At 44.0% G+C, this 17,517-nt stretch overlaps 1 protein-coding gene across 3 annotated transcripts in view; it reads left to right on the top strand.

The window, feature by feature from the left end:
* Lcp1 (lymphocyte cytosolic protein 1) overlaps positions 1-16,564 on the top strand; it is a 92,817-nt gene extending 76,253 nt beyond the window's left edge. For all 3 annotated transcript variants that reach the window (XM_051195377.1, XM_051195375.1, XM_051195376.1), the window contains exons 14-16: positions 8,054-8,177; positions 11,501-11,625; positions 14,949-16,564. In XM_051195377.1, coding sequence (XP_051051334.1) covers positions 8,054-8,177; positions 11,501-11,625; positions 14,949-15,081 — 382 coding nt within the window. In that variant the 3' untranslated portion in view covers positions 15,082-16,564. The remainder of the gene's footprint in view (positions 1-8,053; positions 8,178-11,500; positions 11,626-14,948) is intronic.
* Positions 16,565-17,517: the final 953 nt, after the last annotated feature.

Genomic DNA, 17,517 nt, shown 5'->3' with positions numbered 1-17,517 from the left:
CCTGTTTTCTATTTCCAACCTCTCATCTTCTGCTTTCCTTCTTGAGCATAGGGATATAGTTATGATGGTTTCTGGTCTGTTTCTACTAATTCACTTTTATCTTCCATACAGGCCATATTTTCTTTTTTGCATGTCGCTTATTTTTCTGATCACATGCCAACATCGTAAGGTTTACCTTGCTCGATACTGGATATTTCTCCATTCCTTTAACAATGTGTCCCTTTGTTCTGGGTGCAGTTAGGCTGAACCCTGTTTCAGTCTTTTGAGGCTTGCTGTAAGTTGCCTCCAGAGCCCACTTGCTGCTTAGTAATGATGCTAAATGAGCATGATAGCTGATGACCCATATATTATGGTTTCTTTCCTCTTCAGCTCGTGGGAACCAAATTATTTCATGCCAGGTGAACCTGGAGGGCTCTTCAGGCTGGTCTTTCCCCATATGCATGCCCTGGGCAAAATTCAGCTAACATTTGAAGAGCCTCCTTGAGGACCGCTAGGGCTTTCTTTACACACTTCCCCCTCCATGCAAATACTGGTGGCCCTAAAACTCTGCACTACAAATTTTTGGCTCCTTAGTTTCCCTGAGTTCTAGCCCCATCACCTCGGTTTGTGCGCATGTTCTGTTTGGATTGGATTTTCTCTTGTCTTTAGATTGGAGGCCTCTCTGCAAAGGCATCTTAGGGCCTCTTCATCTCCCTTGTTTCCCCTTCAGAGGCCACTATCCTGTCCTTTAGGTTGTCCAGGTCTGAGTAGCATTGTGTGCTGGGTGCTTATGGCTGGTCCCTTGAACCTCATCATGTCCCATTAACAAAGAGCTTTAAAGTTTATTTCTATGAAAGTTCTTTAGTGGAGAACGTTAGATACGTTTGAGAGCCAGATGTAAACTTGATTAATGAATTGCTACCTAGTAATATTAGTTAGGTAAAACATAATGCAAAGAGGAAATTGATCAAATAAAAATAAGCTTGGTTCTCTTAAAATGTTGCATTCTTCCCCGTCTCTCCTAATAGCTCTAACCAGGCTGGATCTTATATCCTTCCACTAGAGATCCTGTATCCATGCGACATAATTTATTCTGTATCTTCGGGGAAGCTCTATAAATCCCATGTCAGATTATATTCGATCTAACAGGGTCATGACAAAAACAGGGTGACTGTGTCCCTCAGCCCCCTAGCTTTAGTCTCACATCTGCAGATCCGTTTACATGATTGGTTCTTGGAGTCGTTGGGCCAATGTTCCCACTTGCTGGAGAATAATCGGCAGTGATTGTGGTGTATTTTAGTCTCTGATGCTCACTGCCTTTACCCATTCCATAAAGCGGGGTCCTGTAACTGATGGAAGGCAGATGTTGAAATGTATGATGTCATACTGTATGGAAAACTCCAGAGCTAAAGAAATTTGAGCTCTGCTTTACTGCATGTCACACGCAGTCATCCTTTTTCATTGCTGTGATAAAAATAGCCTGACAAAAGCAACTCAAGGGGAATGGAGTTTATTTTGGCTCACAGTTCCATGGGGACAGGTAGGGAAGACAATGATGCTGGTGCCAGCAAGCTGGTCATTGGTGTTTAAATTCAGAACTGAATGGGAACCATACTGGAATATAAAGCCTCAAGGCCCATCCCCACTCACTTCCTCCACCTCCCAGAAGTCCTGGGACCTTCCCAAACAGCTCTGCCAGCACCGCCAGCTGAGAGCAAGTGTGTAAACACATGAGCCCATGGGGAACATTCAACATTCAAATCATGGTAGGCGTACCTAACCTTTGACATTGTGACATCACACTGTCAACCTCAAAGAACCGACGTGCTCAAGAACCAACATGCAGTTGTGCCACCCACAAAATTTCCAAAACTCCTTTAATGTTTTAAGTGGGTTTATGGCTTTTGTGTTGGGCCAGTTCATGGCTGTCCTCAGTCACATGGGTCCCACAGGCCAGGGGTTAGACACATTTGACTGATAGTTCGTAAGTGCTAGTCCATGAACTGTTTCTAGATGAGCTTCATTGTCTTTCATATATTTTTGGGGGATGGGGCACTGATGGTTTTAAAGCAAAAGTCCTTTTTTTGTTGTTATAACTACATTTTCTCATGGGTTACAATATAGGATAAGGATTATATGTTCTAACTTAATGATAACAGAACTTAAGCAAGCCCTACTCTGTTGTATATGTGATACTATCTAAAAACACCCTGTACTGGGATGTTTGTTCTGTCAGTGCCTCATGGAATTGATAGACAGGCTCACACAGATTGCCAAAACAGCAAGGGAACTTCCTAAAAGGCGGATGCTAGTGCAGATCAGAAAGAACTATGTGTCTGAGAGGGCCACATGAGTGAGTGCACTCCCAGGGGCTTCCTTTGGGGGCACAGGAGGCAGAGTTTGGTTACTAGGGACATTGTTTGAGTAGTTCTCTATTTTAATTGACAGATTTGTCTTATATAAGGTGTATATAAGGGGCCTTATATAAGGCCCCTTCCCATACACACCTTATGTTAATCATTTGCCTACCCAGTTATGCATAGGCATAAGAAGGCAAAGAGGAGAAGCCTCCCAAAAGTTCACTTGAGGACAGTTCATCTTATCGCAGGTATACCCAGATCCAATCTAGGCACATTGTCTTACCCAGACATAATGGAACATGAGTGAAAGGGTTTATCTGTTTACAACCATCAAAAGAGAAAACGAATCCATTGTTCAGAGATGTATACTCAGCTCAGTACAGCTAGCCACATGTTTGGGGAGGTGTGTGTGTGTGTGTGTGTGTGTGTGTGTGTGTGTGTGTGTGTTAGGAACAGGTAACGGTCTCAGACTGCCAAGTGCATTATTAGGAGAGGGCTGTGTTCATGGCCCAGACCAAGCAGTGCTCTAGGTTGCTAAGTCATTCTCTATGCTCACCTGCTCCAGAAGTATCGGTCACATGTGGCCTTTCTTCAAGGCTGGTGTATGGAGGTGGAAAGGCCTTTTCTGCTGCTGCAGCTGACCTCATCCAGACGATCAGTGACAGTCCTCACAGATGTTTATTACACAAGAGTTCCGCATACAAGGAAGTGGACAGAGAGATACATTACTGCTGCTGAAGGAAGAGAAATGGCTGGTGATTATGTAAACAGTACCAGAAGGAATTTGCTTTTGTTTTGTTTTCCTTCCTTTTATTTATTTATTTTTTTCTCAGCCTGCCTCGTAGTAACAGATCTATTCAATTTGCATCCAGTTCGAGGTAGAATTTATTTCACTTGGATTGCAGAGATATGCTAATTTGGCAATTTATCAGGACAATAAATGGCATGTCATTTTCCCTGCAAGAACAAATGAGGGTTGTGTGCTTAAGCCTTCCGTTCCCCCTTCAGAGCGTGGAAATCATTCTAAGATCGGTCAGCTGGCAAATAAGGTATAAATTCAGGGGACAAAAGCTGAAAACAAGCAAACTGCCAGCAGATGGCAATGATAGAGGGCGGCAAGAGAGGACATTCTCTACAGCCACACAGGCTGTGCGCGGTGACTTTGGACTAGGTCCTCAACAAACAAAACACCACGCTTTGTCCCCCTTATCAAATGTTAAACAAATGGCTGTTGAGCATGGAAAGGCAAGAGAGTAAGCATGGGACATCACGTCTTCCCTGGCCTCTTGTATCCACACCACGTCTATCCTCTTTTGTTGAGTGAGGAACTGGTTGGACCTGGAGCTCACATTGCTATTTCATTTGGACAAAAGGCTTCTCAGCCCAGTGTGTTTTGCAAGCACCAGCCATATTAAGATCTTGTTAGCAACGTTCTAGCTAAAAGCACAGTCACCCCAGACTTGGGTGATATTAAGGGGTAATGACCTCTAAAGGGAAAAGTCTAGGTATGCATGGACCACTACTTGGTTTTATTTTTTTAAAAAACTGTGTGTGTGTGTGTGTGTGTGTGTGTGTGTGTATCTGTGTGTTGGTGTTGAGTATGTAGACCTGCTGCTGATAGCCTGTGGAGGCCAAAAGAGGGCATTGCATCCCTTGTACCTGAAAGTACACTGGTTGTAAGCCTCCTCATGTGGGTGCTAAGAACCAAACCCAGATCCTCTGCAGAAGCCGTGTGTGCTCTAATCCACAGGGCTGTCTCTCTGGCTCCTTGCTTCACATTTTGAGTCTGTCTCTGGATGAGCAACTGCTGATTGCACTGCCTGCTTGAGATTTCGGCCCAAGTCAAGCCTTTCTTCCCATTGCTCTTCTCACTATACAACTCTGATTCTCTTCGGCTTCCGTAGCCCACTAGCGGGGCATGAGACTGCTTTGTACTCATCAGAACTCTATGCTACATGTAGTGTTGTTCTTAAAACCATAATGCCAGAAGCATCTCAGAAATGTCCCGTGGCCCTGTGAGGAACATCTCTGTTCGTTGGTGGGTTTGTTTTAACAGACAGAACTTTGTGTAGAGGTTGGCTTCTCCTCTGTAGCTCCCAAGGTCAAGGGGATGGAGGCACACTTGGCTTCTGCAGAGCTGGACTTCTGACAAGGGAAACACACACCTGGAGTGAAGGAGCCTCTTGAAATCTTGTGTTTAGCTTTCTCCATCAGCTTATATGTAGGAAAGACTTGATGAGGTAATTACTAATCCACCATTCCTTACTGAAATGGTCACTGGGAAGAAATTCTTAAAAATTGTCTTAATGCAAATAATATGTAGACTAGCTGACAGAAAAAAAAGAGGCTCATTTCGCTGTAACATAAAATCTTTATGAACCTACAAAAGGCAGGATCTTTTTCAAATTATGAGTATTTTTTTTAAAACCCACTGCATACTTAAATCCTGGATGCTCATTATTTTCTAGCAGTGTGGCCCCATTTTTCTAGATCAAACTAAATATCTCATTCATCTCCTTGTTTCATTGCACATAGTTTACCCACAAATCTATATTTTTATTTACTGGATGCCCTGTGTGTACTAGGGACCCTGATTATTTCTTAAAAACACTATTAGGATTTCTATTGCTGTAAAGAGACACGATGGCCAGGGCAACTCTCTCTCTCTCACTCTCTCTCTCTCTCGACATGGTTTCTCTGTGTAGCCCTGGCTGTCCTGGAACTAGCTCTGTACACCAGGCTAGCCTTGAACTCACAGAGATCCACCTGCCTCTGCTTCTGCCTCCCATGTTCTGGGATTAAAGGTGTGCACCACCACCATCCAGCTCCATGGCAACTCTTATAAGGAAACTTTTAGTTGGGGCTGGCTTACAGTTCAGAGCTTTAGTCCATTATCATCATAGTGGGAAGCATGGTGGTGTCTAGGTCCACATGGTGTTTGAGAGTAGCAAGAATTCTACACCTGGATCAGCAGGCAACAGGAGGATTGTGATATTGGGCCTGGCTTGGGCTTCTGAAAACACAAAGCACACTCCCAATGACACACTTCCTTCGACAAGGCCACACCTTCCAGTGTAGACCTCCCGGTGAGCCTATGAGGACAATTTTCATTCAAACCACCAAAATTATGATGAACAGACATGGACCTGTCTCTACAGTGACATGGTGGATGTTTTCTCCTTCAAAGATTCAAAGAAAAGGGCTTAAATTGGGTGTAATAATTAATGTACAGCATGGCTTGGAAGGGATGCTTGAGGTGAGAGGGGTTCAAAGGATCAGAAATACATGGAAAGCAAAGGACATCTAGGCCAGCAAGCATAGATGACTCCCTAAAGCAAGAGAATACAAGGTGTGGGTCGGAGCAGTATCAATGAGATGATTCTGTTTAGTTGAAGTGTGTGTGTGTGTGTGTGTGTGTGTGTGTGTGTGTGTGTGTGTGCATGGGGGGATGGAGAGCTGATCTGGGAGAGGGCATCCAATTGCCAGTTCAGTGAACCTGATTTCTTTCTAAACCAAGAAAAGCTTCAGATGGGTCTGGGGCATGTTGGCTCACTGGGTGAAGTACTCCCCATGCAGTCATGGGGACCTAGTTTGGATCCTCATTACCTGTATAAAAGCTGGGCACTGGTGGCACTGAGACAGGAGGACCCTTGGAGCTCGAAGGCTAGGCAGTCCAGCTAGATTGGTAAACTCCCAGTTCTGAACATGACTGAGGCAGACACTGCTTGTCTACCTTTGGTCTCCATGTGCATGTAACTGAACACACACACACACACACACACACACACACACACACACACACACACACCTGGAATCCTATTAAAAATAAAATAGAAGCTGGAGAGATGTCTCAGCACTTAAATGGTACTTCTTGCAGAGGACCCAGATTCGGTTCTCTGAACCTACAAGGTGGCTCATAACCATCTGTAACTCCAATTCCAGAGTCCTTCTTTTGGCCTCCACAGGTACATGTGGTGCACATTCATACATACATACAATCAAACATTCATATACATAAAATAAATAAATCTGAATTTGTTTTAATTCAGAAATATTTTAAATGATAAAGGCTTCGCAGTCTAGTCCTCCCTTTTCAGTGACAGAAGCTGTTTAGCCCAGAGCAATACAGGCATCTCTCTAATCCCAGGGCTTAAACTTGAAGTCCCTGGGGACATTTGTGTGTGTCGTGCTTTATGTAGACTAGGTAACCAGAGTAAGAGTCAAGGACAGATTACATAAGCCATGTCCAAGGCAACTGAGTAGATAGTGCCCTCACTTAGGCAGGGCCCCCTGAGGTGAGAGTCAGTCACCAGCATCCTCCGTTTCAGTTTGAGAAGAGGGGTAATATGACCCACTCTGGTTCACTTGATCCGTGATGTCAGCAAGACAGCTTGTGGCTCACCTGCTCGGCTCTCCTCCAGTCCAGGAGGAAGAAGGTTGTCTATTCCTTGCCAGAGGATTTTAAGGGCTGGGTGGATCTTATAACAAATGTTCTCCCTGTAAAAACACCAATGCTAAAACCACCATATATTGGGGGATTCTGACGCTCGGGCTGAGGTCATCTGTCTTACTCTATCCCCAATAGCTTACCAATATTTTCCCTTTATTCTGTACACTGCTGGAACTTCCCCAACATTTTAGAATGTAAACATGTTATTTGTTACATTTGGGGAGGTAGTGTGGGTGTGGGTGGTTGTGGTGTGTTTGTGGGTGTTGCTGTATGTGTGCATGCCACCGCTCCAGTATGGAGCACAGAGGACAACTCTGTGGGGTTGGTTCTCTCCTTTCTGGGGAATCTGACTCTTATTCTCTGGCCTGTGTGGCAATCATTTTTACTTGCTGAGCAATCTTGGCCCTCGCTCCTTAATTTGTGCGGTCCCTTTAGGAACAACATTACAGGTTACTGGAGCCCTTTGCTCTGTTCTCCTTCTCACACATCTCTGTTCCCCTGCTTGCTCTTCTTTCCTAGAGCAATGGCAGCCGGTACAAGAAAGCATGTGCTTTGTGGTTTAATATAAAAACCGTATGCTTACGTGTTTAGTCTAAGGTATGCATACCTCTCTCTCTCTGTGTGTGTGTGTGTGTGTTATTAAGCTTCTGCTGTCATAGGTTTCCATAGGATTTTTCTCAAAGGGTCTTCATCTTTAATTATCCTTCCCCATATCCCCTCATCTATTCTGACCTCCCGGTCATCCTTCCCATTAACCCCTTCCTGTACCATCATTCCCTCTTTAACCCTTCATAGCACTGCATTCTCTCTCTCTCCACCTAAAGTCATCCCCAACAGCCCATTACTAATTCCCCGACCTCTGTGGGCGTTCCAAATAGAACACACATTATCTGAAGAGTCAAGGCTAGTATCCACAAATGATAGAAAAATATGTTTTTCTTAGCCTGGGTTAGTGCACTCAGAACGATTGCTTTAATTTACCCTGGAATTTCATAATTCATTTTTCTTAACAGCCAAATAACATTCCATTGTATAAATGCATCACATTTTCATTACTCATTCATCAGCTGATAGACTTGTAGGATGTTTGTATGTCCTAGCTGTTGTGAATAGAGCGGCAATAAACATAGAATGAGTGGAAGGGACCAGTGTTGCTAAATACTCTTTTGCCTCTCCAATGTTCAGACCATCTTCCATGATGTGCCTAGAAAGAAAAGAACATCTTAGCTACTTTTCTGCAAAACTCATTCTTGATTTCATTCAGGTACACACTGAATATGCTGGAAGAAATTGGTGATGGACAGAAGGTCAATGATGACATTATTGTCAACTGGGTGAATGAAACATTGAAGGATGCTCAGAAAAGTTCGTCCATCTCTAGCTTCAAGGTAACATTGTCATCTTCTGTTCTCCCCTTCGTGTCCATGACATATTGAGTGACCTTCAGTGCTAGAGAGCTGGCAATCCCTTTGCATTTTCTTAAATGATCCCTTTTGTTTTCGTGTTCATGGCCATTTCACTGACAAATTTCTCACCACTTTCCCTTTAATGGTTAGTTTTTAAAAACCTATTTTTAAGCACCTCATTGTAGGCTCTGTTCTTCTGAAGTGGTATAAATCACAGTAATACATTTCTTAAAATGTACACACCCAGTTCAGAGTTTTTGACATTATAATGGTGTTCTATGTTTTTAGGGGGTGTACTTCATCCCAATCCTATTTGTATTAATAATACCACTATATATTATGAGGTTTATTAACTTAGCTGTCTGTTGGCAAGTCTTCCTCAAGGACCGGGACACTTGATCCATATTGCAGTAATGTCCTGGCATCGTAATTTCAGTGTTCTGACTTAAAGGTCAGGATTTGTCGGGAGGGACCCCTCACACCCTGCAGGAAGGAGAAGAGAAAACAAAGTCTCTTCTGACCAGGAAAGAGCCCGGTAGGGTGGTGGCAAGAGCTCTATCTGCTGTGAGCTCATCCTGGAGGAGCTCCAGCCCACTTCAAGCCTTCTCTTCTACCTGGGTTGCTGAACACAGGTAAGCTTGCAGGCTGGAGACTGAAGGGAGCAGATCCTTCCCAAAAGAGATTTGGAAAAGCAGTGGGAATCATCAAAGGCATCACAGCTACTGCTACATTCTGAGTCCCAGGGGCTCTTGTGTTTGCCTTTGTGCTCACTGCTTTCCTTATTTTGTAGGTAAGGAAACTAGAGCTCAGGAAACGTTTGGCGCTGTTCTCTAAGTGAAGGAAGGCACCTTTCCTGGGGCAGCATGCCCATGGCTCTCTTAACCATAGCGATGGCCTGGCCAGTCACAGGCACTTCTCCTTGGGAAGCAGCTGCTGCCCCAGGCATGATTCCATGGTGGTGTCCTGTGTGATCTTGTGGGGACAAGGTTTGATAAGCCATGCTGACCCTCACCCTTAGGAGTGCTTAATGATTCTTTTTTATTTTTTTAAGAGCTTAAGTGAGGAGTTTATTTAGAAAGGGAAGTGAGGGAGAAGGGAAGAGACATAGAGGCCCTGGGAGCAGAAGAAGAAAGAGGGGGAGGGGGGGGAGGGAAAAAGAGGGGGTAGCTCGTGGCCAACCAAAAGCAGGAAAGAGAGAGCATGATTTTTTTTAAAATAATAAATACAATTTTATGAAAATAAAATAAGAGCATCTAAAAACCAGGTACATATGAACAATGAATGATCAAAAGAATTCTAAATGCTTAATCCCTGGAAAAGAAGATCAAAAAGAGTGTGTGAGAACAACTTGGAGGTGTGAACGTCTATGTTGAGGAGGGATTGCATTGGTATACAGATTGCTACCACTTTTCTTCTCCAGCCCCCACAACAGACACCAGAGGATTTTTCCCATTGTGACTGAGACAATAAATTTCAATTGATTTTTAGTAGTAAATGGACTGAAACTGTCAAGATATTATTTAGATTAAAAAAATTTCCAGGCTGTACATAAAATTTAGGGAAACCATTGTATTTCTAAGATAAAACCTCATTTAACTCCTTTATTATCAAGATAAACCGGCTTTATTTTTATATATATAGGTTTCACTATGTAGCCCAGGCTGACCTCAACCTTAAAGAGATGCTCTTGCATTTGCCTCCTGAGGGCTGGGATTAAATGCATGCACCTCTATCCCCAGAAAGATAAACTGAAATTTTATAGGGTTTGAGTATAACACCTTAAGAAAAGTCAAGCAATATTTTACATTAATTAACACAAATTTAGAAACATCAATTTTCATGCAAAATATCATATAACCTACACAAGGAGTACTTAATGATTCTTAATCCACGAGTCACTGTGGTCTGATTTTCTCTGCCTTCTTGCTAAGTCACTAAAACACTGATTTAAAAGGGCCACACGGTGATGTGAAAGGAATGGTCAGATCAGCCAAGTCCCTTCTCAGTGAGACTCTAAAACAATGCCTGAGGCTCACTCATGATTAACTGTTTTGGAAAGAAGCCTAAACCCTTGTCATCTACTAGATGCCCGCCGTCCTTCACCTGTTTTCAGCTCTACACCCAGGGCAGAATGCAGAGAGGGAGGTGGGTTTCCCTTGAGGGGTGCCTATGGAGGTGGCAATGGGTGCTAAAGGAAGAAATCCCAGTGTGAATCCATCTTTGTTCTTTAGCTGTGCCAGTTGTTTCGTCAACCAAGAGGAAATATTGAAATAGACTCATTCTGTTATTACGAGTGACTGCTTCACCTGTAGAGGAAAATTGGCCAAGAGAACTGGTATCTCTTCGGAGCCTTAGAATTTGACCTGACCCACACCATCCAGGCATGTTCTGCTTGGACTTAGCATGTTTAGATGGCGACACAGACACACTCCCCTTGCCCACTGCCCAGACTCTGCGTGCTTAGACAGTGACACGGGCCCACTCCCTTTGCCCAGGACATAACTAAAGAAAACACACACACAGAGCTCTGTGCATTGACATCTGAGGGGCATTCTCAACACTAGATGTGACCATCCAAGCGTTTACAAAGGTCCAGGCTGCTAAGTCAGAATTGTAGATTCAGACCCTAGCGTTACCAATCCCTAGCAACTCACTTAACCCCAGAAATTCCCTCTTCTCTGTCAATGAAGATTAACTGCAGAATCTGGAGGCCTAGGTCAGTAGTACAGCCTGTACTGATGATTGTGAGGCCTTGAGTTCAGACACCAGTGCTGAACAAACTAACAAATCATGAATATTGAACACCCCCACACAAAAATGACCACTCTGTAAGGTTATACATTTGTTAGAAGGATGTGGCCATTTCATAATGTCTATTTGCTTCAAATTATAATGAATGCATTCAATGCTATATGTCAATTATAACAAACTTCAGAAGTTTAAGCTTTTAAAAAAAGGAAAGCAAAAGAATAGATGCTGATTCCTGGGGCTTGTGGTGACAAGACAGGGCCAGGGAAAGTGTGTAGGTTACTGTTTAATCACACTGTTGTTGGTGCTGTCTCCATGGAAACCATGAGCCTGCCATGGTCCTCAAAGAAGGAATGTCAGTCTACTTGTGCCCTCACCTGCCTCCCGCCGCTTACTCTAGGATGCTCCTCTTACACAAGCAGAGTTTTTCTGATGTTTTAGTCCCTTCTTTCTATGTCTATTCTCTATTTAAGAAAAAAAGACCTATCCCCTTCCTTTGAGGCAGACAGAAGTAACTCTAGGATGTGTTGATAAACCCTCCCTTTCTCTCTACTTAGGACCCGAAGATCAGTACCAGCCTCCCGGTTCTGGATCTCATTGATGCCATTCAACCAGGCTCCATAAACTATGACCTTCTAAAGACAGAAAACCTGGATGATGAAGAGAAACTCAACAATGCAAAGTATGTAAATCAATTTGGGGATGGGAGAGAGGAATACAGCTGCCAACTGGGTGGTTGTGGAATCTGTTGTTGGTGCTCTCTGTAAATACTTTATATCGCCACTATTACTCATCCCCTCCCTCTCATGATTTATGGAGGTCTCATCAATTTTGGTGTGGTACGATAGCAATTTAAGATTGCTTTTGTTAGAATGGAGCATAACAAAGCCTAGAATATTCTCATAAGTAATAAGCAAGGCTACAGTTTGATCAAACTGGTTTCTTACTCCTAATCTATAGATTTCAAAGCAAAAGTTTGGTGTGGAAAGTCCAAATATGAGCACTTCACGCATGAATATCCACAGATGTGAGTAGGCAGGGTAGAGTTCAGGGTCAGGAATGTCACCAGCAGAGTCACTGTGCCTTACCTGTCCTGCCAAATGAACCCTCTATGATGGCAGCTAGAGGACTATAGTCTCCAAATCTGGCCCATTGTATGCATCTTTAAATAAAGATTTATTGAATCACAAATCCATTCATTTACACAGGAGCTTCTCTGCTCCAACAGCAGAGGTTAGAAATTATAGCAGAGCTTGCAAAACCTAAGGTAGTTACTGTCTGGCTTCATTTGATCTTAGCTAAAAGGCCAAGTCATGGCATTGTCTGGCCTCTTAGAAAAAGTGTACCAATTGTTGTTCTACAGAGGTACCTTTCTTAGATGAATTCAAGTTAACTTTCCTGGGATGCCATGATAAAGTACCATACTAGCTGGGTGGTTTAAGGCAATAGAAATGTAATCTTTCAGAATCATGGAAACTAAAAATCAAAATGGTATCAGAGCTGGCTCATCCCAAGAGCTCTGAGGCAGACTCTCCATGCTGTCTCCTGGCTTCCTCAATAGCCAGCAAACCTTTGAATTCATTGGCTCATAAAGCATAATCCTAATTTCTGTGTCCACTCATTGTATGTGCGACTTCACGTGGCCGCCTTCCCCCGTGTCTTCTCCCTTAAGAGGACACGGGCCATGTTAGACTCGTCGCAGCATGATCTTGTCCTGTAGTATCTATAGCAACTGTATTTCCAAATAAGGTTACAGCCAGAGATTATGGGATTCGGGAATTCCCCATTTCTTTCTGGGAGAAGGGACACCACAGAGTCCCTTGCAAATCTAGAATTCACAATACCAGATCCCAGCAGTGCCCTCTTCTCTGTGGTCAGCTTTGGAAATGGGGACCTGAACTTCCCCCTGTGATGGAGAGAGAGTTAACTGCAGTTATATGGAGTATGGTAGGGTGCACAAACTGAAGTACAAGGCCAGGGCGTGGGCAAGAAGGGGCTGTAGCTCTTTAAAGGGAATGACTTCTCAGCTGAGCCCATCAGCAAGGACAGGTAAGCTGGCAGGAAATGGAGTAGGAGGAAATTCTTGATAGAAGAACACGGTGAAAACAGAAAGAAAACAAAACAAGAAAAACAAAAGCAAAAACCCCACAAAGGCTTGAAGCCAACCAGTCCTGGGCACTGTGGTTCAGTTTAAGGGAGTTGCCAAGGTCACATAATTTTTCAGCTGCACAGGTGAGAGACAGACTCTGACTTCAGAGACCAGGTGACTTCAGAGGCCAAGATCCTGTGCATGGCCCTCAAACACAAGACACTAATTCTCCAAAAAATCACTCAGGGCTGGGGACAGAGTCAGCAGCAGAACATCCCGAATATGCAAGAAGCCCAGGGTTGATCGCTAGCATTGAGAAACAAAACAAACTAGCCTCTTCTTATAGAAAAGAGTTTACAGAGTTGGGGAGTAGAGTGTCTGCCTTACAGGCAGATCTGGGCATGGTGGTCTGGACTGTAATCCCCCAGCCAGGGAGACAAAGACAGCTTTGTCTTTGACACTCTCTAGTCAACATGTTGAGTTCCAGGGCAGAGAGAGACACTACCCAAAAAACTAACTAAATTGAATAATAAAATAATGTGTACAGAGCCTGAGAAACATCAGCTAAAGCTGTCCTCTGGTTTCCATACACACACTCACACACACGTGCAACCATACACACATACAACACACACACACATACATACAACACATAGACATACACACAGGCGCACACACTGTGAAATGAAAGAAAAAAAAGTTCACAAATGGCTAAGAATGGTCGTATTTTTGAGACAAGATTGTGTCAGTAGTTTGGGTTTGGGTTGGGATATTTTGTTTGTTGTTGTTGGTTTACACTCACAGATTGTCTTGTAGCTTTCCCCATGTGTTCTCTGATGGAAACGTTCACTTTGCTTCTTCAATAATTCCCATGGAGGAGGGTCCTGAGAAGGGATCAAGGGGGAGGAGTGGGCAGTGGTCTTAAATCAATTTGCTCACTAAAGGAAGGCGCTCCTTTGGAGAGCAGGCGGGGTCCGGGTGGGTGGGGGAGGATCTGAGGAGCAGCTACAGTAAGAGGATACAACAAATGAAGGGACCAAAGATCTGCCAGCCGACAGTGCAGGCTCATTGGAAAATAGGCCACAACTAGCAGAGGTTACATAATCTATCAGAGCACTGAAGCTCTTGAGTGGCTGGGATGATTCCATGTGAGAAAATAGCACAAAGCTCTGGCTATTCCAATAGCAGCACCCTGTAAATAAAGACATCAGCATACGGAACACGGAATGAGACACTCGGGTATTAAGTGTGACAGTTTCTGTAGTTAAAATACAGTCCGTGGAGTGTTTGTTCCTAGACGTTCTTGCTTCATTCTGGGACTTTTTCTGCCACACTCTGTACACCACGCAGATAGTCTTCATGTGGGTCTTAAAAGTGGCAGGAGGGAGCCTAGAGAGACGGCTCAGGTGGAAAATTGCCTGCCACCCAAACACAGGCTCTTCGTGGGCATGCCCAGGATCCACGCTAAAAATCCACATGCGGCCCTACCCATTATAGTGCCAGTGCTGGGGTGGAGGCAGGTGACTCCCTGGGCCTTGCTAACCAGCCAGCCCATCCAAATCAGTGAGCCAGCTCACCGAGGTTCAGTGGAAGATCCTGTCTTATAAAATAAGGTCAGCGTGATGGAGAAAAACACTCACTGTCGACCTGTGACCTTTACACACACGAACACATATACAGATGCGTATATACATTTAAAAGGGAAAAGCTGAGAAGGCCTCCAAGGGCAAACAAAACATGTTCCACAGTCATCTCTGTGCCTGGAGAGCAGGACTGAGGCTTTTGTGGGAGCCTGTTGAGCCAAGCTTTGTCTGCACATGTGGGCAGGAGAGGCAACTGGAGATGCTGAGCCCTTGCTCCTAAAGGGTCCTCCTCCCCCACAGCTGCTCAGGATTCGCATTTGCTCTCCCTTTCAGGTATGCCATCTCCATGGCCAGAAAAATTGGCGCAAGAGTGTATGCCCTCCCCGAAGACCTGGTTGAAGTGAACCCCAAAATGGTCATGACCGTGTTTGCCTGCCTCATGGGGAGAGGAATGAAGAGGGTGTAAGGCCCAGGGGAGCAAGCCAAAGGTGACACAGTCAGCCCTGAGAATCAGCACAGGGTGCTGCCATGATACAAAGGACATTCAAGCCGTTCCAAAGTCCCTGGACCTTGGAGACATTATATGCGATTCCAGAAAGAGTATATTTGTTCGGCCAAGTACCTTCTACTATCCTTAGCGATATGTACGTCTCTCTTTTATTTTTTATTTTTTTCCTTCAGAAGATCCATTCTTCTACAGATGTTTTTATTCTTTGAAATTCTGCCAGAAAAAAAAAAGTTAAAAAGAAGTTCTTTCCAGATGCCCTCCCTGCTTTTACTGGTAGTCAAAGATAAACAACAGTGTTCCTGTCATTCGATCTTTCAAGCCAGTTTTGTCTAGCTGCCTTTTTCCTGATTCAGAATGAGAACCTGGATGGGAACATCAAACTGCCTTAAATAAAGTCTGCCCCTAGAGGTCAGCACTGGGTGGTCACAGCCTCTCCTTGCATCCCCTTCTCTCAGCCTGTGAGTTTGCTCCAGTCCCCTCAGAACCATGCCTGCTCCGTGGTCCCTTTCTTGCCATCTTTGTCTCTAAGCCACTGGGGCCATCTGACCAACCACTCAAGCTCTAGGCATCCCAAGAGTCTCTGGGAGCCTGCAAAACTGGGGAGTCAAGGAGAGTGTGATAAAGAGTAAAACCACTAAGGGCAGGTATGGAGGGATCATGAAGCATCCACCCTTCTGGGTTCTGCATCTCCACATGTCTATCTCTCCTTGTTGGATATCTGCTTGTTGTGGTCTTGGCAAAATGTCTGGTGACATCTGGAAGCAATCCTTCTCTGCTTTGTTTGCCTTTAGACATCAGCATATTTGATTGCTGCCAGGTCTTATCACCAATTCTGACTTTGTTGATACCACAAAAGTTTTTTTTTGCCACTCTCAGGCTCCTAAGGGGTCAGTATGTGCCAATAATATATGTTCCTGCCTCACCCAAATGCTTGCACAGGTGCACACATATTTGTAGCTGGATGTTAGGAATAGAATGCTTATTAGAAACTGCCTGGGTTTCAAAACAAGAAGGACACTATGAATTTGAATAGATCCACTAGATAAGCAATTTCCACAAAAAAACTTACCAAAAGCTAAAAAGCCCTGAAGCATTGTGAACCAATGCTAACCCTCTGCATTAGTGAAGGACTTTTTTCCTAGGTATCTATCTTCCTTGAGGATAGCAGGGTGTAATGGAACTCCATCATCTTCCAAAGTAGTGAAGATGCAGTCTCTTGATTTCAATCCTTGGCAGTGGGCTCAGGAAGCCAATAAATGACTCTTTCCAGCTCCCAACCAGTATCCCTGCTGCATCTGAATGCAAAGTGTTTGGCTGTGACCTTAGTCTGAATTTCATGTCTCCTCCATCTGCCTCCATAAAGGAAGGATGTTATTGCCTTAATGGAAAATAAAGACAAATCATGTTAACAATCTTTCCAAATAAAATGTTCTTAATTCTGGCTGTTTCTGGATATGTTAAAGGTTGCTTGTCCCTCACAAGCCCAGAGTGCTTTAAATGTCTATGAGAAATGTTTAAGGGCTGGAGAAGGTATCCATACAAGAGGTAGTCACTGTACTCAAGTGACTGGCAAAAACAGACACCACACAAAACTCTGGGTGTGTCTGAGTGGTGTAATGAGGAGAAATGTTTTGGCGGAAACCAGGGGATACATTGCCGTTAGTTACAGGAAAAAAGTTGAAACAAGAATCATTCAAAACTCTTGGAACCCAATCATGAAAATCGGGCTTGGAGATTGGGGAAGTGACTTCTAGGGGGAATTGAGAAACATGTGCTTTGATTCAAAAACATCTGGGGCCTCCTCTCCCTCTGGACTGGATCTCACTTTGGCAGGGAGTGTGGGCTTATGGGGGAATGTGAAGAGAGTCTGCAGTAGCCAGCTCCTTCTAGGCTCGACTGCTGAGGCCACAGAAACTTGCCATGCAAGGTGGCATGGCGCTACCTTGACCCACAAAAAAAAAAAAAAAAAAAAAAAAAAAAGCCACACTGCTATACAGTGGCTAGGGAACTGATCTTTTGCATGTAAAATTGTGCCCAGCCCTTCCAGTGGCTTGCATAAAAGTGGCTCTTTCCTAGACTGGATATATTTTCAGCTCCTGTATGAGCATAGTATCTGTGTTCCATACACACCAAGAAGCTACTGATACTATTGCTTGGGACCAGACTGCAGCCTTGTACGTAAGCACCGAACAAGGACAGGATAGCACGCACAAGCTGTACCAAGAAAGGAGAACCATCCCAAATGTGAGACAAGGTACTCAGCAGCCTAAGGGATCGAGATTTTCTAAATTTAGCTTTTTATGGTTGGATTTCTCTTGGGCAAACTAGAGTGAGGCATGAGGAATTAAAGCATACCCAAGAATGTGCAGTAGACAATAGCCACTGCTCCCTATC

This window comes from Phodopus roborovskii, unplaced genomic scaffold (genome assembly GCF_943737965.1).
Source record: "Phodopus roborovskii unplaced genomic scaffold, PHOROB, whole genome shotgun sequence".
NCBI classification, from domain to species: domain Eukaryota; kingdom Metazoa; phylum Chordata; class Mammalia; order Rodentia; family Cricetidae; genus Phodopus; species Phodopus roborovskii.
The sequence above is the reverse complement of the archived record's forward strand: the minus strand, read 5'-3'. Positions and strand labels throughout refer to the sequence as shown.